General features: G+C 38.4%; 1 protein-coding gene across 1 annotated transcript in view; it reads right to left on the bottom strand.

Annotated features, from left to right (window-relative positions):
* Positions 1-23,928, bottom strand: part of LOC102231469 (multidrug resistance-associated protein 1-like) — a 94,797-nt gene that overhangs the window by 47,448 nt on the left and 23,421 nt on the right. The window contains exons 9-18 of the mRNA XM_023349342.1: positions 23,269-23,446; positions 21,171-21,332; positions 20,971-21,063; positions 20,639-20,842; positions 20,397-20,543; positions 8,591-8,678; positions 7,762-7,831; positions 7,495-7,621; positions 3,261-3,437; positions 2,557-2,724 (exon numbers count right to left, since the gene is read on the bottom strand). Of these exons, the coding sequence (XP_023205110.1) occupies positions 2,557-2,724; positions 3,261-3,437; positions 7,495-7,621; positions 7,762-7,831; positions 8,591-8,678; positions 20,397-20,543; positions 20,639-20,842; positions 20,971-21,063; positions 21,171-21,332; positions 23,269-23,446 (1,414 nt within the window). The remainder of the gene's footprint in view (positions 1-2,556; positions 2,725-3,260; positions 3,438-7,494; positions 7,622-7,761; positions 7,832-8,590; positions 8,679-20,396; positions 20,544-20,638; positions 20,843-20,970; positions 21,064-21,170; positions 21,333-23,268; positions 23,447-23,928) is intronic.

The following is a 23,928-nucleotide window of genomic DNA, read 5'->3' as shown; positions in this document are numbered from 1 at the left end:
AGACCCTCTGCATGTGAGCAGAGTGCACCAGTGTTCTGACTATCTGTGCTACTTTGTCAGATTTTTCTACCGTAGCGCATCTAGATACCTATGTCAATCTGTCGGTGCTACTTTTCATAAATTGCTACCGTCATGTTTGCATACCAAAGACCTTAGCAGTTAGTGTCAATGTTAAAGACTTCTGCTAATTATATTTAAGTGACAATTTAAGTGGCGCTTACGTAGCATTTGAAAAAAAAAAAATGTGAATGACGAAAACTTTTTTAAAAGTACCTGAATCCCCTTTTAAAAATACCTTGTGTAAATGCACTAAAACCCTTCTTGAGAATAGTGTACCTGTGTTGTTGTATGTCAGTTTGTTGACATTTCACAGGTTAATACTATGGAAGTGTTCAGTTGTTGTTATCTAGTAGCGGAATTTAGGTACTGCATTTAAGGGTCTGCCGTTTTTGATCATGTCATTAAAAGCAGAATACAAAGCATGGTTTTCTCTCAGTAACACTGTAACTTCCATTCAGTTGGTCTTTGAAAATACTGTTGGTATGCAATTTTGCAATGGATATTTTGTTGATTGAGTAATTTAGCTATTTGTAAGAAAGCAGTATATCTTTTATAAGAACTTGCCTTGAGCTAAATATTTTCTCTGGACCAAATTTATTGTACATTTAAGTCCTGTATTGTTTGCTACTGTGAATTATTTCTGAAAGTTTGTATGTTCATTTCTCAGTTTTACCGTACTCCAACTGGCTTCAGTAAAGAGTCAACGTTAGCCCTCTTGTTTGTGTGGTCATTTTGGAGAGGAGTTTATCTCCGACTCCAACAAGGCGATGGAGGTTGAGGACACGACAGTGCCTGTTTTAATATGTAACCCTGGTACATTTAGATGCACTAAAACCCCATATTTGAATCCTACCTTCATAAAATAAACATGGTAACATGTTGATTTACCAAACCTCCATCTGTCGTGTTCTGTGTTTTCTGTGTGTTAATTTCGAGTTTTCTGTGTCCTTGAGTCTCTTCGTTGTCCTGTCCTCCCCTTGATTGTTCCCAGGTGTGTCTCATTCTGTGATTACCCGCTGTGTATTTAACTCCACCTGTGTTCCTTGTCAGGTCCTTGTCAATGTCTTGTCAATTCAGTGTCAATTCGTTGTCTAACGTGCGTGTTGCCTGTTGTTTGGACAGTGTTTTCTTCATTAAAATCATTATTCATCTTACCTGGGTCCGCTGCGTCTGCCTCACCACCCCTCACTGCACCACTTCGTGACACCATCAAAATATCCTACTTGGTAAATATGTGGGTACCACATTTCCTAAAGCAAATTCCGTCACTTGAAATACATAAAATACAGAGGCAGCACATGTTGATGCACTAAATCTCCATCAGAATATCCTATCTGGTAAATGTGTGGGTAGCTCATATCGGTGCATTAAGACAGTGCTTAAAAATATCTAAAATAATAATATTTAAATATTAAAAATATTTTAAATATAGAGGTGTTTGTAAGAAGTGTTTGTAAGAATGAATGAGTATCAGAAAGGGGAAACAAGTTTTTATTGAAATTAAATTAAACACAGACATCTACAAAAATACAGATCCCTGCAAAGGTTGTATGGCAGTCTTTATCAAATGTACTGTAGCCAAAATGCGTCCATCGAACTGCGCAGGTCACTGTGCACCTGAAATGATAGGGTATGCTTAATATAAAGTGATATTACGCCGTAGAAATACACAGACACAATTCCAAATAAAATATCATTAAACATGATATTTGCTCTATTTAGCACGGTTCAAATTTAGATTTTTATTAAACTAAAATATTTTAAAGTATAAGGACAAAATAGCCCACAAAAACAATGTAATTGGTCCTGATTCATGTGGTTGATGCCAAGCAATGACTTTCTTGATTAGAGTATACAAGTATAGTAACAACATTGCAGATGGCAAACTGAAGCCATTTTCAAATATGTCTACAAGCTGCCTCTCATCTAAACTTAAAACATGAAGTAATACAGCAGCTTAAAGAAAGCCAGATATAAATTAAATAAAGCTTACCTTAGTCTTTGACGGAATAAAACAGACAAAACGAAACTTCCATAGGTAGGATGTACAGATAAGAAATCTGCTGAGTAAGCAGTTTGTGACGGAACATCGATGTGCGCATGTGCCTTACCACAAGGCAGCGGAGATTGATGGGTAGCACAGATAGTTAGAACACTGGTTATAGGCTGGGAACATATTGATGGGGAAGTGCAGACTGATGTAAAACCACAACACTGGAAAAAGTTCTGGTATGCACTGAATGGCAACATTTGCTACATTTTTCAGCTAGTATGGTTTGCTTTGCCATAATTTTGCACACACTGCAATGTGGCAAAACCACAAACCAAGCACTTTGAAATCCCTGTTCTGTCACGCACCTGTGGTGGCAATGCACGAACAACAAATGAAGGAAACAAAATCTTTATAAGGAACCTATAAAGAAAACATGAGCGCTTCCTTTTTCATAAAATGTAAACAAAAATGGAGTGGGCTCAGATTCAGGTTTGTTCACCCACCTTTTCCCTCAATATGCCCTGTGGGCCGATGACATAATCAAAGATGTGCTTTCCAACATGAGCATCAACAGCAGACAGTGGGTCATCCAGCAAGTATACAGCACGGTCACAATACACTGCCCTGGCCAGGCTCACTCGTTGCTTCTGGCCACCAGACAGATTCACTCCCTAAACACAGAATGGGTAAGAAACTAAAATGAAAACATCTCAGAGGCTGCACATAATTAATTATTTTTGGCTTTGGGATCACATAGAAAAAAAGAGGCACATAAGACTGGAGCTGCTTAAATTTGTTTTCAACAGACAACCTTATGTGTGACTTAATTAAAAGCTCTTCCTATTGATGATGAGCTGTAATTGAATTATAGAATATAAAAAGCATCATGTTACTGCTTACGTATAGAATCAGCTCCAGAATGAGCTACATTAAAAAAACTTTAACTGAACAAACGCCTAATATTTCAGATAGTCAAAACACCTGACTGAGTACATCCCTGACATTCCTGCAGATATTTAAGTATATTTTTTCATGGGACAACACTGACAAAAATGACACTTTGACATAATGAAAAGTAGTCTGTGTGCAGATTATGTAACAGTGTAAATTTATTCTTCCCTCAAAATAACTACATATACAGTCATTAATGTCTAAATATTATGCTATGTTATAGTGATTAATGGACAGAGGGATCCTCAGTCAAAACCTTCTCTCCAATCTCAGTCTCATCCCCTGCAGGGAGAATCTCCAGGTCTGGCTGGAGAGCACACACTTCCACCACATGGTTGTACCAGTCTTCCCTCCTCTTCTGACCAAACACAATGTTTTCTTTCAGTGTGGAGTTCTGGATCCAGGCCTGCTGTGGAACGTAGGCCACAGAACCCTGAAAGCAACATACATGTACACAGATTCATATTAAATCATCTCATTTTCAGATTAAGTCTCACATTATTATGTCAGACTACAACCTTCGCTTTAAACCCAGAACATCATATACAGTGCTTTACAAAAGTAATCATAGCCCTTACACGTTTTTACACTGTCACATTACTACACAGAATAGTAGTACCACAAACCTACTTTATTTTATTTACTTTTTTTAAACTATCAAAAATCCTGAAAAGTGGCCTGTGAAGCGTTCATCCAGGCAAGGCAGGAGAATTCTGACATATGTTCTGCTCTCTGGGTGAAATTTACTAGCCAATCTGTCTTCTGCCCTACACTTACGCAAATGGCTGGTCCATATGAGTTTACTGTTGAAACACAGAGCTAGACTCTCTAACTTCTTAATATGAAAGATTTTTCTGGGTCCAATGAAGAGATGGAATCTTATGGAACAGATCACTGTTGTTTAAGCTTGGTGCCACCTCAGATCTGCTTAAAGATTCTTTTGGTACAGAGTTGGTGAACTCATCAGAATGCAACAAATTAAAACAAGAGCCTAATTGGATGTTCCTTAAGGATAGTTCATTAACCATGTAGGTAAATGTCAACATATCCCTTCTGGTGCCATACCTGGTCAAATACCCCTGTTATATCATGGGAGCAACACAACACAACACTCGGCTGTACTGAGGTATAGCCAGATTATTAGATATGCCATTATGATTGAACAGACCTCATGCTCTTTCATACTCTTTTTGTGTGCTTTGTTACCTTAACATAATTTTGTTGTTGTGACAAAATATCAAAAAGCTTAAGAGGTGTGAATATTTTCGCATAATACGATAAACTATACATAATGCTATATACTACACAAAAAGCCTATAGACTACACACAATACTATAGACTACACACAAAACTGTAGACTATACACAATACTATAGCTGTGACCTCACGCGCATAAGATCCCACCCACTCCCTCACCCCCTTCTGGAGGGCAAAATGCTGCTTGCCAACAATGACTACTATTAGTTTTAGCTTTTAAATTGTCAACATAACGCACTAAATCTTAAATGTACGCCTGATGTATAAAAGAAAAAGGGATGCAGTGATTTGCTACTTATTGTCAACACTACAACAACTAGATAACAAGGTCAGGAAAAGGTTTTAATAAAAAAATTAATTGTGAGGGTGAAGGTAGGTCAGTTATGATAACTTCACTGACAACCTTAACATGTAGATATTCTGCAAGAGTTTTGTGTTTCAGTTCAATTAAAACAAAATAAGCCAACTCACACACCAACTTTCTGACAGTAGAGAAGGTACTTAAATTAGCTAGCTACCACATTGGTAGTTAATCTACCACAGTGATGATAATTGATACAATTAATAATCGTAAAATCGCAAAATAAACATCAAGCTAAATAAACATAAAACTAATGGACTGAACTGTTCTTTGTGAGGAAAATTCATTTAGTTAATGCAATTGTATGTATATATATATATATATATACTGCACAGTATCTTGGCACAGCCAAGATACTGCGCAGAACCCTCAAGCTCCCAGGCCTCTGGTAGAGGACCCGAGCTCAGAGGATAAGAACCACCCACGGTGGGTGAGAAGGGAATTTTTTTTTTCTATATATATATATATATATATATATATATATATATACAGTACAGACCAAAAGTTTGGACACACCTTTTAATTCAATGAGTTTCCTTTATTTTCATGACTATTGACATTGTAGATTCACACTGAAGGCATCAAAACTATGAATAACACATGTGGAAATATGCACTAAACAAAAAAGTGTAAAACAACTGAAAATACCCCTTATATTCTAGTTTCTTCAAAGTAGCAACCTTTTGCTGTGATTACTGCTTTGCATACACTCTGCATTTTCTTGAGGTAGTCACCTGAAATGGTTTTCACTTCATAGGTGTGCCCTGTCAGGTTAATAAGTGGGATTTCTTGCCTTACAAATAGTCATGAAAATAAAGAAAACCCATTGAATTAGAAGGTGTGTCCAAACTTTTGGTCTGTACTGTGTATATACAGTATATATATACTGTGTATATATATATATATATATATACTGTGTATATATATATATATATATACTGTGTATATATATATATATATATATATATATATATATATATATATATATATATACACACACACAGTAGAAAGAAAAGAAAATTTCTTTAAAATTGACTATAAAATACTCCGAAATCTTGTAGAAAAAACTTGTCAGATTTCTTTTTTCCTGAAACTCAAAAAACCTCCATGTTTCTTCTAGAAAATTTACTAAAAAATACTGTCGTATTTGCTAGAAAAAACAATAAAATGTAAAATTTCTGAGTTTTTTGGTGGGAATTTATGCTCCCTTTTTTTCCTATCTAAAATGACTCTAATACAGTGGTTCTCAAATGGGGGTACGTGGAGGTACTGCAGGGGGTACGTGAAGCTTTTCAAAATATCTTTAAAAAATCAGTAGGCTCCTCATAATAAGTCTTGGGAAAAATTATTTTGTAAAAAGTTCGATAAAATATAAATGTGTGTTCATGCACTGAATTTTATATTCAGTATTTAGTTTCAATATCCTTTAAAATAAAACGGACCCCCCCACCAAGTTAGTTTGACCCAGGGCACTCGTCAACGACCTGTCGTTATCATGATTACACTGTAACTATGGAGACGTGGCTAAAGCGTAGCTGCAATGCTGCTGAAAGTACAGATAAAGTGAAAAAGAAGGCACTGTACCTCTTTTTTTTTCCAAAAATGTTTTGCCCGTGTCAGGGGGTACTTGACTAAAAATATATTTTTAAGGGGGTACATCACTGAAAAAAGTTTGAGAACCACTGCTCTAATACACCAGTGTAAGTAAAAGTAGTCCATGATACTATTCAAGTAAAAGTAAAAAATACAGTGCAGTAAAACTACTTCTATACCCTTTCCCCCGTCAAAAAAGTTACTAAAGTAAATGTAATCAGTACTGCCCCTGAACAGACAACAAAATTAGTAGCTTATTTTTGATAATATTCTCATCCCCTGCAGGGAGAATCAATTAGCCACATTATCAGCATCCAACAGCTTACTTGGTATGTTTGAAAAAAACTATGCAAAGACCTTTGCCATTTGCTCGTTTTCTGCCATGATTCAAACACACACTGGCATACTGATTGACACAGCAGCATGTCTCTGTTGCTGCCCCATAAGTACGACGTGCAGTCATGTTGTGTTTAAAGGCGGCTCGGAAAAACATGTTTAAAATGGATTAAACTCTTGTAACTGGTGAGAAAAGTGCAGGAGACAGATACAGGAAGTGTGGGAAACTCCTGCTGTATCAAATTGAGACAGGACTAATAGAAAGTGGACCACTCTGAGGAAAAAAAGAAAAAAAAAAGCAGTCCAGAGTGGGCATGTAATATAAATACAATGTCTTAATCTATCTTAATGCTCAGTACGAGAACCACAATGAGCTCAAGATTATTTAGTACACGTCACATACTTGAACCAGCAGCCCAGCACCAGGGTTTGGTTCAATTTCCACTGTCTAGTGCAGTGTTTCTCAAAGTTTTTTGGGCCAACGCCCCCTATCCATTATTCAGGTTCCTTACAAAGAACAAAGCTGGTTCTTAATAAAATCCTAATGAGTCAAATTGAAAGTGTCACAGCAACGTCATCAGCCGTTGTAACGCTGAATTGATGTGGTGAAGCTGCAGGAGCTAGACCGCGGAGATGCGCCAAGAAGCTACAAACACTGAAGAGAAGGAGAGCTACCATTGATACAGTCGTAGCCAAGCATGTTTTAATGTTACACAATACAATTTTAGCAAGTTGCTCAAAGTCTAAAATGATATTGTTGTGCATTTAAGAAGTAAAGTTTACCTTCCAGCAAATGCCCCCCAAAGGAATCGCAGTGCCCCCCTTTTGTAAAAATTTCGGCCAGCGTCCCCTGCTGTCCTCTGAATGCCCATGTTGAGAAACGCTAGTCTAGTGTATATATGTCTTTGCTTTGTAACAGTGTGAAAGAGTAAGAGCAGCCACCTTCACAACCACAGATCCTTCAACTTTGTCCATCTCCCCCAGGAGGGCAGAGAGCAGAGAGGACTTTCCTGAGCCAACGTGTCCCACAACTGCTACCAACGAGCCTTCTGGGATGCACACATTCAACCTAAATACAAACACATATACACAAACCACAGATCCATCTTCTCATTTCACTTTTAATCAGGAAATTCTCAGGCTCATTTGTACATTAATTAAATAATAAAAGCTTGTAGGTTTCCCATACTCAGGGTAAATGGGACCTACCTCTTGAGTGTTGGTGATTCAGCTCTGGACCACCTGAAGATTCCATCTACTATAGAGATGCTGTGTGGGGCTGGAAAAGAATATCTACATAAATGAATTAACTCAACAATAAATAAGAGCTCTTTCCTTCAAGATTGGGTTGGAGAAATATTGCTTTTTTTTTTTAATCAAATTTTCTTCTACAACCTGAACTTTTGGAGTGAGCTATATCACGGAGCTAGGGGACATGGGAAATATGTTTTATGTTGCATTACCTTGCAAAAGTATCACATTCCCTTGCAATAGGTTTTCTATTCCCTTGCAATAAGCAAATACACCCTGGTTAATTTTTGTATACAGTGAAAACTTCAAATATCTCACAAACGAGATATTAACATACATGAAAAATCTTACGAAAACCTTATATTATAGCAGAAATATGGTGGCCACTGTAAGAAAGACTTTCAGTATTCAAGTAAGCTGCATCAACTGATCAGTACATTATTGCAAGAGAATGCAAAACCTTTTGTGAGATAACGCCAAAGGAAAAAATAATCTTCCATGTCCCCCATGGGGCTCCGTACTATATAATACAGCTCTTTAGTAATATGTCAAACTGTTTCTTAAGACTTTATTTACATAATTTTCAGTTAATCCTTTTACAAGACTAAAATCGAAAGCATATTTTTCATTCATATTGAATGAACTGCAATCCACCACTGAGGTCCAAAATTATTGACTAATACCCGTCAGCTTGGTGTGTAATCCTAATAGTATAGCTCTGTAAAATCTTGAAGGTTTGTATTTTCTTCCATGACTAGTATTAGACAGCACATTTGGGGAGACTTACAGCCAGCCATTGTTTTGTGCTCTACACTGTCTTCTTGCAGCTCCTCATGTGACAAAAATACTCTTAGCCTCTTCAGAGACACACTGACCTGAAAACAGACCAAACGAAGGAAGACTACAGTCAAGATTGATCAAGTTTTACAACATTCATTCAAGCCTTGAGGTAAGAATTGAACCAGTCTTTCTTGCTATAACAGATACATCACTGTGCAACAATGTTCTCATAGTAGGGGTTGCACCATTTAATACATATATTTTTTCTTTTAAGTTTTTTTGGCTCTAGTGGCCTTAATTTGAGAGTGGTTGGACAGAAAAACGGGTAATGAAAGAGAGGGAAGATGTTCTGGGAATCAACCCTGTGATGTCCACGATAAAGACTGAGGCATCCATATGTGGGTTGTGCTTTACCCCATACCACCCCTGTCCTCAGCCTTTTAAAGTTGAGGTCAATGTAATAAAAGTCGAGTTGACTAGTGGCTGTCATGTCATATAAACACCAAAGTTTCACAGCAACTTAGAGGCTTTATTAGCTATACTGACAGCAAAAAAGACAAAAGACAGCTTGGAAAGAGAATGCAGAATAAAAATAACAAATAAAACATCATCCGAGATTTCTTCTGTAGAAGCTGAACGGTGACCTTCTGTCACTGTCTTCTTAAAAGTTGCACAAAGTAAAGACTGACCTTTTTTTCTTCCAAACCAGATAGTGTAATGATCAGGTACATGATCATCTTGGATAGCAGCATTTACTTATGAGTCAAATTATTATGCTGACCACAACTGTGCATGTTGGAACATCATAAACTAAACTTGATCACCTTTTGATTACAGTTAAATTCAGTGCACCCTATGCTTGCAACTGGACAATAGTGCTGTGTCATTCATGATCAATCTGTTCAAATGAACAAATCATTTGAGAGAACAAACTGAAGCAAATCACTTCAGACCTCATTCATTTCTGAGTTCAGATAAGGTGCCAGTTAGATGGAACTTCTGAATTCTGAGACACAAAATAAATGCTGAAGTAAGAGACACAGCGCCACTTCAGTGCAGCAGCTGTAATGCAAATCAGGATGCAATCCATTCATGTTGTGACACAGTGCCACAGCACAGCGTGCTGCGAATTACAACTGATCCATTCTAACTCGATTACACAGAGCAGTGGAACAATAATACACAGCTCAGATTATAAATTGTTCAAGCTGTGACACAAAGCCACAATACGGTACGTTACTTACTGCAGGAATAAGGACAATCACTGTCTAATCCCTCAGACAATCCTGTAGGCTTAATGCAAAGCAATATAATAGTTAATTTGATGCAACAGACTTATTTTGACTGAAGAATGAACACTGTGCGAATACATTTCCATCCTGTCAGACATCTAAATGGTATGTGACTAAATCTCTTGTAGCTAATTTTTTATTGCACTGAAATGAAAACAAAAAATAAAAATGGTAAATAATAAATCAAGGGGAAATGAGAAACTAAGCCTAATAAATACTGTACTTTTTTTTTTAGATTTTATATGTTATACGTCTCATTTTCTCAAATTCAAATTCAAAAGTACTTTATTAATCCCAAAGGGAATTAATACCAGCCCTGTTTAGTCCACTTTAATCAGACTGTAATGTGTTTGTCTAGAAAGTCTGATTCATTTGGGTAGTGTGATTGCAGATTTGAATTCCAAAACTGACTAAAAAAGTGAACTCTGATCCGCCTAAAAGCCTCGGCCTCGGTCCAGGTGAAGTGAACTCTGAAATGGTTGGAATGCAGTGAAAATGCAACTGGGGAGACAGCTCCAAAAGCAGGAAGCTAACTACAGTGCAGGGCATTCTGAGAGCATTGGCCTCAGAATGCTCTGCACTGTATATTAGTCAATATATCCCCTAGTGAAAAAAATACTTTAGTATATTTGAAACATATATTCATTTGTGAAAGTACATTTTAAGTAGGCCTGTCACGATAGCAAATTTTGCTGAACGATTGTCTCAAAAATTATTGCGATAAACGATAATATTGTTTGAAGACCTTTTTACACTGAAAATGATGTAATAACGCATGCGATTTCTTGCCAAAGTTAGATACACTTTATTTTCAAAAGAACACTAAACACTGGAACTGGTAAACAAAATAAACAAAACAACCAAAAACAAAAATAAAATGGATTCTCAGTCTCCATTAACAAAAAATGTACTGAAAAAAAAAACTAAACATAAAGCCAAAGTGTAAATAAATACTGCATTCAATCAAAAGAGGGCAGATTATGAAGTCTGTATATTGTGTTGCCCTTCAGTAATAATTAGATTTTAATAGAGACGATGGGCACATCGATTACCTGATGCAATAGTTCACACTACATGATTTTTTGCTCCTATTTTTCCCCTTACAACAATCTTAGCACGTTGGTCTTTCTAAGATTGTGTGGTGTGTTATGGTAGATCGTCGTTGCCACTCCAATCCAAATCAGGGGTTTTCCCCGACTGGGATCGTTAAGGCAGCCTGTTGAATGTGACAGGTAGCCAATCAGAAAGCACAGATTCTCCTCTATGCTTTCTGAGGGGAAATTACGAGCGGAATCCCAAACAGCTGACACAGCGCAACCCGAAGTCCAGCGGACATTGGAGATGATATGTGGAAACAACATTAATGTTTATTCAACATGCAAAAAATATAGAAATGATAAGGGGAGGAGTTGGAGCGAAACCGGTAACTTTTCAGCTGTTCTTCCTTAACGTGACGTAAATAGGTTCTAATGATTTTCATTCAGTCAGGACTTTACGCTGACACTAGCCACATGCATTGCAGGTAGATTGTAGTAATGCATTGATTAATGCCTGGTTTTAAAATTAGTTCACTGGACTTGTAGCCATTATTTTGTGCCCATTGTTGGACACCACACGGCAGGAACGAACCCGATCGAACCGTTATACCTAGGATTTCTGTCGGCTAATGTGTGATCTGTCAGGTTTTGAAAATGGGCCGACAATTGGCTGACAGCTCTAAGATTCTGTCGTGCGCTGGGCTTTACACTAAGGAAATGAGGAAGGAGGGTCAGTGGAGAGCACTGGAGTTGAGCCTTTTTTCATTCAGTGTCATTAACAGAAAGAGGAAAAGGCCGGAAGAGATGATAATGCCGATAATTAAAATGACACCGTACGATTAATTGATTTATCGTTTATCGCGACAGGCCTAATTTTAAGTATACTAAGGATTAAGTGTAATACATATACATAGTATACCAAGAGCATGCTTGTACCAATTTTGACATTATAACTTTAAACACACTTAAATATAATTGTACCACAATACACTTTTAAGAAATATATTAAATAAAAGTATACTTTAAGTGAACAAAATATGTATATGCTCAAATGTACCAATGAAACAATATGCTTTTAGAGATATTTTGCTTATATTTAAAAATATGTCCTCAAAATAGAATTTTTAAAAATTCACTTAAAGCTTACTTTAAAAGTAAACTATTAATTTTTGTGCATCAGGAGGCATGCTCGAGTCCCTCAACAATAGCATTTAATTAACAATAACAATTTAGCAAAATAAATAAAGTCTGACTGCCCTTGGCTTTAATAATGACTGAACTCATTCAGTCCATGTCCATGGTAAGGAGGAGGGGGGATTCTCAAAATATGGGCAAATATATATATTTTTTCAACATAGACTTGTTTGTGAATAAAAAAGTAGGTCTGATGTTGAAGTTAGAAAAATCGTTTCGTAGTTGTCCTCAAGGATAGTGGGGGAAAAATACCCTCTGTCGTGTTCTGTGTTTTAATTTCGAGTTTTCGGTGTCTCTGTGTTGTCCTGTTCTCCCCTTGATTAGTTCCCAGGTGTTTCTTGTTCCCTGATTACCCCCAGTATATTTAGTGTCACCTGTGTGTCTGTTCTTTGTCGGGTCCTCGTCCAATGTGCGTTTGTGTTGTTCCGTTGTCCCTTCATTTTTACGGTTGCTACCGTCGTCGAGCCCTGGTTTCCGCTCGGCCGTGCTGCCCATTATTTTGCACTGTGTTTTGCTGGACATTCACCATTAAAATCATTCATTTATCACATCATGGGTCTACAGCGTCTGCCTCACCACCTCAACACCCGCAATTCATGACACCCTCCTTGCCCCCAAACACAAAAATGGTTCGGCTGCAGAGAAAACTTCTGACTTTAATTTTATCAGGCTGCCCCAGTGCTGGACTAAATTCCTGGTTCGCTATAGGCAGCCGGAGTCAGTCCTACCGCTGTGCTCAGACATCCTGATATAAAGAAACAGTACAGCAACTGTCACTGTGGCGCACTTCAAAGTCCCGGTACCACCTGCTCACCAGCAACTCTCTGCTTCACCTCAATGTTACTACCAGACGAGTACGCCCCGCTGCTAACGGAATCATAAATTTAAGGAATCTGGGCTGGAGGTGAGCTGCTGTGAGTAGACGTTACTGCACAACCTCAACTGCTTCAGCATTTGGCGCTCACAATATACCACATAAACGTTAGCAAAAATACTGTACCAATTATCAGTCACTGCTACTACCTCATAAACAAAATCTCCCTATTGGTCTCTCACATCCAGCAGAGAGATGCGCATCGCCGGGGCTAGCTCTTCATGCAGGGATGGCCCAAAGCAATATGGGGCCTTAGGCAGAATCTGATTTAGGGCCCCCTTACTACTAAGAACATAAGGATCACTAACAGTGTTTAAAAATAGATTTAGTGAAGGCTGTGAGAGGGTGTCTACATTAATTGGCAATCAATCACTGATTATTGGGTATATTTGCTGTGATATATTTGTGAAGAAACTGAGCTCAAACACAAACATTACAAATAGCTTGATTGTAGCCATGTAACACAACAATCAATCTATCAAGATGGTTCTGCAAACTTTTATTAAGTAAACTTCCTAATTAAATCCTAAATGCATAATTTAATTTAGGTGCCCATCTAAGAACATCAACAGCATTAACAGCGTTTCAACTAGGGCCGACCCAAGCCATTGGCCTGAAGCAAAATTTGGTTTTGGGGCACTCTGTTTCTGCTCATAATGTGGCAATAAGTTTGCTGGATACAATATGTCCTATATGCATGTATAACATAGGATACATTTATCGGTCAGCTGATTTTTCAGTACCAATTTCCTTAACTTTAGGGATTGGTGATCGGCCGATACTTACACGTGAAGCCGATCTTATTCCCTGATCTTATCTACCACTGCAAAGTGTCAGGAAATGGTGCGGTGTTGGTGGTGAGGCAGACGCACATGTAACCAGGTAGATGAATGATGATGATTTAATGAACATAAAATCCAAACAGTCCACAAACACCGGGCAGCACGGCCGAGCGGAAGCCAGGGCTCGACGCTGGTAGCAACCGGTTACACGAAGGGACTAGACGCCACAATGAGACGACAGCTAGACAGTATGACGCAAACAAAGACAAGGATCCGACAGCGACGCAGACACACAGGTGGCATTAAATACACGGGAGGGTAATCACAGAAACGAGACACACCTGGGAACAATCAAGGGGAGGACAGGACAACGAAGAGACTCAAGGACACAGAAAACGATAAATAAATACACAGACAACACAGAACATGACACAAAGGTTTTAAAAAATACATATATCAGCCACATTCCTCTTCTGTTCTGCAGTGAGAGAGTTTTGACTGACCGACCCACCCACCAGTTAATGTCTGCACATTTGCAGTTAACAATAGTGACCCCACTGTTGCAAAAAAAATTTGGATATTGAAAGAATTTAAAATAAATAAATAATTAATAATAAAAACTATGATATAAATATATACAACAAAAGACTAAATTAATGGGAGTTTTGTAGCCTTATGACATGAAGGATAAAGCTGTTCTGGAAATTGGTTGTTCTGCATTTGAAGCTACTAAAACTTTTACCAGAGGGCAGCAAGGAGAACAGATCACGGTGAAGGTGGAAGGGATCTTTTGTAACTGCCCACGCCCTGGATAGGTAGTGCCTGCATGACTTGGAGGAGCTTAAACACTATGTGGACAGTGCAACTCACGAGTCACAGCCTTTTGACTTTACTTCTTGCCTCACCTGTGGAATCTGGTGGCAGCTGCTGTTAAAGATCGGGACACCCATTTTGACTGTCCTGATCCTATTCTGTCTCTTTACAACCTGTGTCATCCCATGTCTTCGTAGCATGATGCTAAAGACATTTAACACCGCCATGATCAGCTATCAGCTGGTCAGGGTAACCTTTGACACAGATGAGAACTACATATCGCTCCAGACAGATGAAAATGAACTGAAAAAAGGTCATATGGGGCGTGCCGTGGTGGCGTAGTGGTTAGCGCGACCCATATTTGGAGGCCTTGAGTCCTCGACGCGGCCGTCGCGGGTTTGACTCCCGGACCCGACGATATTTGCCGCATGTTTTCCCCCTCTCCTTCCCCGTTTCCTGTCAGCCTACTGTCATATAAGGGACACTAGAGCCCACAAAAGACCCCCTGGAGGGGGTAAAAAAAAAAGGTCATATGATGATGTCCTATAATTAATAAACAGATTAAATCATTTGCTTAATGAGTCCTACACTGAAAATGTGAAAGCAAGTGGTGTTACTGATGAAAAATGCATTTGGTTTCTTACTGTTTTCCGTATTCATTAATTTCTTTTTATAGCGTGTTTGCATTCTTTTACCCAGAAACTAATGAATATATATATATATATATATATATATATATACAGTATATATATCAATGACGTGTGGTCAAGGGAGGCAGGAGTTGCAGAGCCTCATCTTCCTCACCTGTATTTATATATTACAGCTGATTCAGTAATATATAATTAAATATATATAATTATATATTTAATTATATAATTAAATAGCATAATTATATATTATTTTCATGGAAAAATAAAATGATAAAATTATTTATATTGCTATTTTCACCCTGTGGTTTGTATTATAAAGTACCCATTTTTCATTTAGCTTAACCAATTCTGACTTTTTTTTCTTCAAAATCGCTGAATTTTTGCATTTTCCAATTCAAATGCTCGGAAACGAAGCCGGTGAGGCAGCAGCGAGCTGAGCCTCACCTTGGTATGCGCATCCTCTTGCCAACTGCACTGGCTGCCATTCTATGAGAGCATGCTCCTCCTGTCTGTCCGTCCCCAATAAAATGTTTAAAAAACATTTAATATATGAACTGATTTTACATAATTTAGCTTATTTGTATAATGTACAGTGTTTTTTGTCACCAACTGTGTGTGTAACGTGTTTCGTGTGCTGAGGAGCGATCATAAATGACAGAACAGATTCCAGGTAAGGCAGGCAGTTCTCTTGCCCCATGGCAGGGGGCGCTCATGATCCCAGACATTGTGACTCCACAACTGCAGAGTAAGAGACAGTGACAGCGAGCTAGTCACTTAGCACAGGTATTAAACTCCAGTCCTCAAGGGCCAGTGTCCTGCAACTTTTAGATGTGCTTCTGCTGCACCACACCTGAATAGAATAATTAGGTCATTAGCAAGGCTCTGCAGAACTTATCGACACAAGAAGGAGGTAATTAAGCCATTTCATTCCAGTGCTTTGTACCTGTGGCACATCTAAAAACTGCAGGACAGTGCCCCTTAAGGACTGGAGTTTGACACCCCTGCCATACAGTAAAGTCAAGTGCAGCGATATATTTATATTTTCTGCTCTTACCACAGTAATCACGTATTAATAATGATAATGATATGATAATGATAATTTATTTCAGACAGACATATCACCAACAAACATAATAAAGAAGACTTTCATGTTTCTAAGTGTAAATACAATACCTATCAAATTTACATATTTACATACTCAATACATGTAAATACACCACTTATTCGGTGACTGTAAGTCTGAAAGGGAGTATGATGAAGTTTAACTTATACAATCATACCCCTTTTCCATTCATTAATTTATAGCATAAGTAGTCTTTCTATTTCTAGTATCCTTTCCAAAACAATAAAACAATAACTAGAAAATTCCTGAAGAAATTTAACCGGGGCCTGCCAAAGTGTGCCTGTCTGTTTGGGCCAGGCGTTGTCATGCTAGAAATTAGCATCAATGCTAAAGAACGCTGCAATGTAATCAATAGCATGTGGAGAATCACAAGAACGTTAAGTAAGGTGGACGTGCACCATTCAGTATGATTTAAAATTTTGTCAAGGCTTTTATTTTGAAATGTTTGTTAAGCTTCATTTCAAAGCGCCAAACTAATCCTATGTTTATCAGTGCTTTGGATAAAAAATTCACATAATGCCCAAAAGAGCAAATACCTGATGTAAAATTGTCAAGGCTTTTAATTTGAAATTTTCAGTATGCTTCATTTCAAAGGGCCAAACTAATACCATGTATAACAGTCATTGGATAAAATCAGTTATATAATGCTCAAAAGAGCAATAATCTCATGTAAAAATTGTCAAGGCTTTTATTTTGAAATTTTTAGTTGAGCTTCATTTCAAAGGTTCAAACTAATCCCATGTATAACAGTCATTGGGTTAAATCAGTTATATAATGCTCAACAGAGCAATTACCTGATTTAAAAATATTCAAGGCTTTTATTTTGAAATTATTATTATGCTTCATTTTAAAGTTCCGAACTAATCCCATGTGTAACAGTTACTGAGTTAAATCAGTTATATACAGCCCATATCAGCAAGTAGTTCTAAAGGCCAGTTCAGTCCTCCTCTGTTTCAACTGAGTGTTCCACTATAGTTAGAACTACAGTGATGCGTATTTGTAGTCCTAATCAGCAGCCAATAGCCTCTTGAGTTCCGTTGCTATGGTAAATAATTGTCTCAGCAAAGTGTGAGCTGTACGGTGGCCGACAGGTGCAAATGCGCAGCAAAAGAGAAAACATGCAAACAAAAAAGAAGACACCCCCGAATGAAATGCAGCAAATAAAAAGAGAGACGCAAACACCCCCGAATGAAATGCAGCAAACAAAAAGAGAGACGCAAACACCCCCGAATGAAATGCAGCAAACAAAAAGAGAGACGCAAACACCCCCGAATGAAATGCAGCAAATAAAAAGAGAGACGCAAACACCCCCGAATGAAATGCAGCAAACAAAAAGAGAGACGCAAACACCCCCGAATGAAATGCAGCAAACAAAAAGAGAGACGCAAACACCCCCGAATGAAATGCAGCAAACAAAAAGTGTTGAAAACGGAAGTGCTCCAGACCACTAGGGGGAGTCAAAGAAAATAGTATTCATTTCTATGGGACCAGATGCAAGATTCAGAGAAAGAAATTTGAAAGAAAGTAAAGGCATCTCTCTGAATCTTGCATCTGGAAAGTGTGATTATTGTGAGAAGTCTGAAACAATAGAGCATGTTATTTTAGAGTGTTGTAAGTATGAAGAAGAGAGAAGATGCATGCTGAGAGAGTGTATAGGTATTAAAGAAAGGTTTAATTTAATAGAATTTTTGAGGAGAAATTTCGGGAGTAGACATATTCAAATAATTATTCAGTATCTTAAAAAAACAAAGCTATTTCATAGGATATGAGTAGAGCAAGTTGGGTGTGAATGTGTAAAGAATATCAAAGAGGGGTATATAAAGTTATAAGCAAGTTGGATAATATAAGCAGGTGTGTATGTGTGGGGGTATGTTTAATCAGGAGTTAATGGAGGGAAAAGGACCATCTCGAACCACACTCCATACTGGTAAGTGGCGGTAATGCTACTGTAAGTTTGTTGCCAACCGCCAATAAATACCAAGAAGAAGAAGAAGAAGAATCTTGCATCTGGTCCCATAGAAATGAATACTATTTTCTTTGACTCCCCCTAGTGGTCTGGAGCACTTCCGTTTTCAACACTTTTTGTTTGCTGCATTTCATTCGGGGGTGTTTGCGTCTCTCTTTTTGTTTGCTGCATTTCATTCGGGGGTGTTTGCGTCTCTCTTTTTGTTTGCTGCATTTCATTCGGGGGTGTTTGCGTCTCTCTTTTTATTTGCTGCATTTCATTCGGGGGTGTTTGCGTCTCTCTTTTTGTTTGCTGCATTTCATTCGGGGGTGTCTTCTTTTTTGTTTGCATGTTTTCTCTTTTGCTGCGCATTTGCACCTGTCGGCCACCGTAGAGCTGTTAGTGAGAGAGGCTGGGGCAGACAATTCTCTGTTTGAGCCAGCTAGTTTTACCCAAAAAAAGCATTGGGAACAAGTCCTTTCCGTTCGGGAACCGTAATACATATTCGAAAAGCGTTTGAAGCGTATGAGAGGGCTATGTGTCTTCTGCTATAGTCCCGAGATTCATATCTCTACCTCACTCAGAGCATTTACAGCGATGAGAGAAAGAAATGTTGTGCCCAGATCTGAAATTCTAGTCAAATACATGGGAGAGAGCCTGAGACAGCCTCAGAAAATCCTGTCGCATCACTTTGCTCTGAAGCACCGTGACAGAAAACCATACGGTCTAGATAAATTTCGAAAACATTTTACCAGAGCAGACATGCGTATCAATGTCAGGACCGATTTTGATACCAATCGTGCAATATTTGTGGGCGTGATGGCGATTTCAAAATTAGCTTGGGGTGAAAAATTCTCTTCATTTCTCACTCTAGCAGAGGGGCAATCAGTCAGAGACACACTCTAATTTTAGGAAAAATGAGAAACTTTGGGTTGCTTAGAGACAAATTGTGGACAAACCGTAATTGGTATCGACGAGCCGTCTTCACTTTCGAAGAGATCACAGACGTATCTACAAAATGAAATTTGAATGGCATTTCTACGTGAATTCGTGACGACACAGAAAATCCTCAAAAATAGGGTATTTGTAGAATTTTTCCCATTGACTTATAATGGGGTTTTTTTCGTAGTTTTTTACGAATTATGTCGCCATGTTAACCCCGAATCCCACCAAAAGAAATAGCTCCAATGGCGTGAATTTTCTGCACGTTTTGATACCTCATTTGTAGGTGTGCACGCAGCGGTATGAGCCGCATTAACGGTTACGGAAGAAAAAATAAAGAAGATTAAAGAAATTCGAATGGCTCTTATCTGTAATGTGCATAATGGTTGAAGTGAAGTTTTGTAAGTGTTACCCCAAACTTCCACACAGTAACTTAAATATGGCAAAATAAGTGAACAATAAAGAATATGAAGGGCAGAGGAGTTTAGAAATTTTCTAGCATTAGAGAAAAATAATCGCAAAATAAACATTAAGTCTAAAACCATACTACTGCAACAGGCTGAATGTTCTGCTCTTTGTATGGGAAATATCTGAGGGGTTTTTTTTGTGGCGTTGTTGTCGGTTGCTATGGCAATGAGTCTGCGCATAGCTACAGAGAGTGAGAAACAAAGTGGTTTTGAGTTGTACTTTAGCAGTTTTTCCCTTTGCTGTGGAGCACAGCACGGAATTAATAATATCTACATTTCCAAGTTTGATTGAGTTGGGTAATGTTGGAATTATGATGTGTCATTATCACTCTTACATATTTGTGCGTCATTAGTTGTTTTGCATTTAATGGTCTTAGCCTTCTGTTATGTGTGTGTGTAAACTGATACTCTGATACTATGTTGAGGATTTGTGTACTTCAGTACAGCACATCTCCACACATTGAGGCTGTGTAAAAGTGGTAATTCTTTTAACAGGTTAGTATCAAACAAAACAAGTTGAGGGTCCCTCAGACACAGCAGAGGAAGAATAAATCAGATCGGGGGGGCAGTGGAAAGTGGTGATGCAATTAGTTGGCATGGAATCAATTATCTTTGAGGTGAGGATTGTGAATTGCAAACAACATACTCCAACACAGCAGTGAGAGCAAGCCAAGAGAAACAGAAGTGCACCAACCTGCACAATGCTACTTATGACCATCGGCAGCATGTTGAGAGGAAAGCGCAGAATATTGAAAAGTGCCAGCGAGACAAAGGCCTTCTGAGCATCGAGGACGTTCTGATCGTCAATCAGCACATACACGGCAAAAGTGGACAGGGCAACCTGTAGAGCAGCAGAAAACACTCGATCATTTTAATGTTTTTATCAGCAGAGAAGAAGTGGAATGATTAACAACATTCTCTCAGAGCAGGACTCACCAGAAAGGGAGCACAGACCCAGGTGAAGGTGGAAATGGCGCCCAGGTAAGCCGTCTTCTTCAGCACACGCAGCTCACTCTCTCGGATTTTTGACACCTTTTCTTTGAAGGCCAGCTCCCATGCATAGAGCTTTAGCACCTTTATGCCATTCAGCATCTCATTCATCAGCTTAATGCGACTGTCCTTGCTTTTCATCTGAGCCACCTATTCAACACATGATTACAGCAAAAGATGAGCTTAACCATGCCATGTATTTATTGATGTCATGTATTTATTGTAAAGAGTCATTAGGATACAGACAACCAGAGGTGAGGAGTTGTGAGATGGTGTACCTGGTAGGTTTTAGTTTTCATGGCAATCACGGCATTAATCGGAACCATCAGAACCATCACAGCTACTCCTGCTAGGACAGATGGACCCAAGTTCTGGACAAATAAACAGATAAAATGAAAATTTGCCCTCAAGAAAACAGACAGAAAAGCATCAGCAATCAATAATTTAAATAGCAGCTTTACATTCTCGGTAATTTTACCTGCCAGAGAAAATAGAGGGCTAGCACCACTTGCAGAGGGGCAGACCAAACCATATTGATGTATGTGACCAGGTCCATGAAGCGCTGAGCATCCACAGACATCAGATTGACAATTTCTCCCACAGTTGATGTGCGCCGTGCTCCGTTGCTTATGACCAAGGCCTGAAAGAGCAAATCCACTAAGTGATATGTCCCTGTGGAGATTAAAGTATAGTGCTTAGCACTATATGTATGGACATGAAGGACAAGGAATGTATACACAACAAAAAAAGCGCTTGAAAGCATTGGATTCTCTAAACTGAACCTATATTAAAGCATACAGGATTTCAAAAAAAATAGCCAACACCCCCCACTGAAGAAGAAAAGAACATCATTATTCTGTATGTGGCTGGATTATTTGAGAAACTAAGTTAGATATTTTGTAGAAATAATATTCTGGTGCATTTTAAACCCACCAACATTCCCAAAAATTGGTTCATCCCAAGGACTGAGCATCCAAACAAAGCAAAGCAGTGCGATACAGTGCCTTGCAAAAGTATTCGGCCACCTTGAACTTTTTAACCTTTTGTCGCTTTTCAGGCTTCAAACATTAAGATCTAAAATTTGTATTATTTTGTGAAGAACCCACAAGTGGGACACAATTGTGAGGTGGAACAAAATTTATTGTATATTTTAAACTTTTTTAACAAATAAAAAACTGCAAAGAAACAAGAAACCATGTTGCTTGAGGTCCAGTCTAAGGTTTCCACAGTCATTGATGGTTTAGGTGCCCTGTCATCTGATGGTGATGATCCACTGTGTTTTCTGAGGTCTGAGGTCAAAGCAGCCAACATGTTTTTGACCAGCACCTATACTCTTCCCACTCAGGCCAAGATGCTGAGAATGCGGTCTCACTTGATGCTGAGAGCGCATTTGATCGGGTGGAGTGGGAATATCTATTTGCTGATTTAAAACTTTCTCTCTTGAAACAAATGTAACCAGACATGAAAAAAACGCATAAGATATCAATAATTTAGCATTATCAAAAGGTAGTTCTTTTCTCTTCACCTGCAGGCTGAAGTAACGTACTTGGGAATTAAAATTACTAGGGGTGCATGATAAATATCGGCCTAATAACAATAAATTATGACATCATTCTTATCGGTCTGACATAACTTATCGGTCGCGGCACCGATAACACTTTTGGTGCCATGGGTGTTTTTTTAATCAATCACTCCCACTGCTGCATGAGACCTGTGTGAAGCTCAAGTGGCAGGAGTATAATTGGAGAAAACAACTCTCTGACTGTAAATAAATCATGTTAAAATTCCCTCATGTCAGAAAACCACTCAGTCATAATTAAATAATAGCTAAAAAATAATATACCAATTTCAGCAGTGCGCTACACTCAAACAACACAAACATAAACAAAAAAGGTCACAAATGACCCACAAACTGGGAACTTTCAACGCCATGTGAATGCGGCCCAGCTTGTCAGTAAACAAAAACCATAAACGCTGTAGTTTGGAACTTCTTTAAAGTTTCGGAAGAGGTTAATATGCTGGCTTTGTTTAACAAATGTTGAAAGAAAGTTCCACGAGAAGCAAAAACAGCATGACCTTTAACACGTCAAATTTGATCAGTCACCGTAAACATAACCATTGCTTTGACAGAGTATTCAAAGCGTTTGAGGACACCTGCAGTGCTAAAGATGGTAGCAACACGGCAGCCATCGAGACTGAAATCCATCGATGAAGTTTTGAAAAAACAAAAATTTCCCAGAGGGGATACAAGGGCTAAAGCCATTAAAGATCTCATAATGAAATGTCGGCATTTCACAACCAGCTGTCTGCCCTCGTTGAAGACAGGGGGCTGTTTTTGGCTCATTAGCCACTACAGTACATATGTTGGTCTGTCACATAACATTCAATGAAATGCATTGAGGTTTGTGGCAAGACAAAATGTGGAAACAGTGGAAATTCAAGCGGTACCTCCAGTATTCATCCACACTTAAAGTAAACTCAATTTTAGCCTTTTTCTGGACTTCTTTTCCCATGACTTTATTATACAGAAAAGATTCTACAATGTTTTTGAAGCACAGTGCTGCTGTTGTCAGTACCTTCCTGTAGACAGCTCCGATGATAGCAGTCCGCAGACGCATGCCTGAGACAAAGCAGACATGAAAGTACCTCTGAAGAATCAGCGACTGCACACAGGTGCATATGAAGAGCAAAGCAGTGTAAAAATAGCCCTGCCAGGAGAGGGCGCTGGTGTCATTCACAAAGTGTATAAGCAGTCTGGTGGAATCAAGAAAAAAGACACAACATAATGACTACATGAATAAAGGCATTGTTCGTTACATGAACAGTAATTTTTTAGTATTGTTCTAAAGGACTTTTACTATGAACAACCATGGATTCAGTTGAGAACTTTCTTCATCTTACTTGTTGCAGTTTTATAGCCGATTACCAATCATTAAAAAGCCTGACCTGTTGATTCCGATTTTGACCAATATCAATTTCTTTGCCTGAAATGTCTCTAAATATAGCAAGAAAGTTGCTGAGTTGGCAACCACTATTGTTAACTGCTGTCATGTCTGCATGTCTTATTCAGGCATTGGCTCAACAAACTCTTTCTACTTAGCAACGGCTACATATGCGGGACATTTTAGAAATTGTAGTCGGTGATTTTACAGAAGGCATATGGATTCAACACTTTCAAATGACAAACTCAACTTCTGATGAGCTTTGCAATGCCTTAAGACCTCTAGTGGAGCCAG

This window comes from Xiphophorus maculatus, chromosome 16, assembly GCF_002775205.1.
Source record: "Xiphophorus maculatus strain JP 163 A chromosome 16, X_maculatus-5.0-male, whole genome shotgun sequence".
Lineage (NCBI taxonomy): Eukaryota > Metazoa > Chordata > Actinopteri > Cyprinodontiformes > Poeciliidae > Xiphophorus > Xiphophorus maculatus.
Note: the sequence above shows the minus strand (reverse complement) of the source record. Positions and strands in the feature narration are given on the sequence as shown.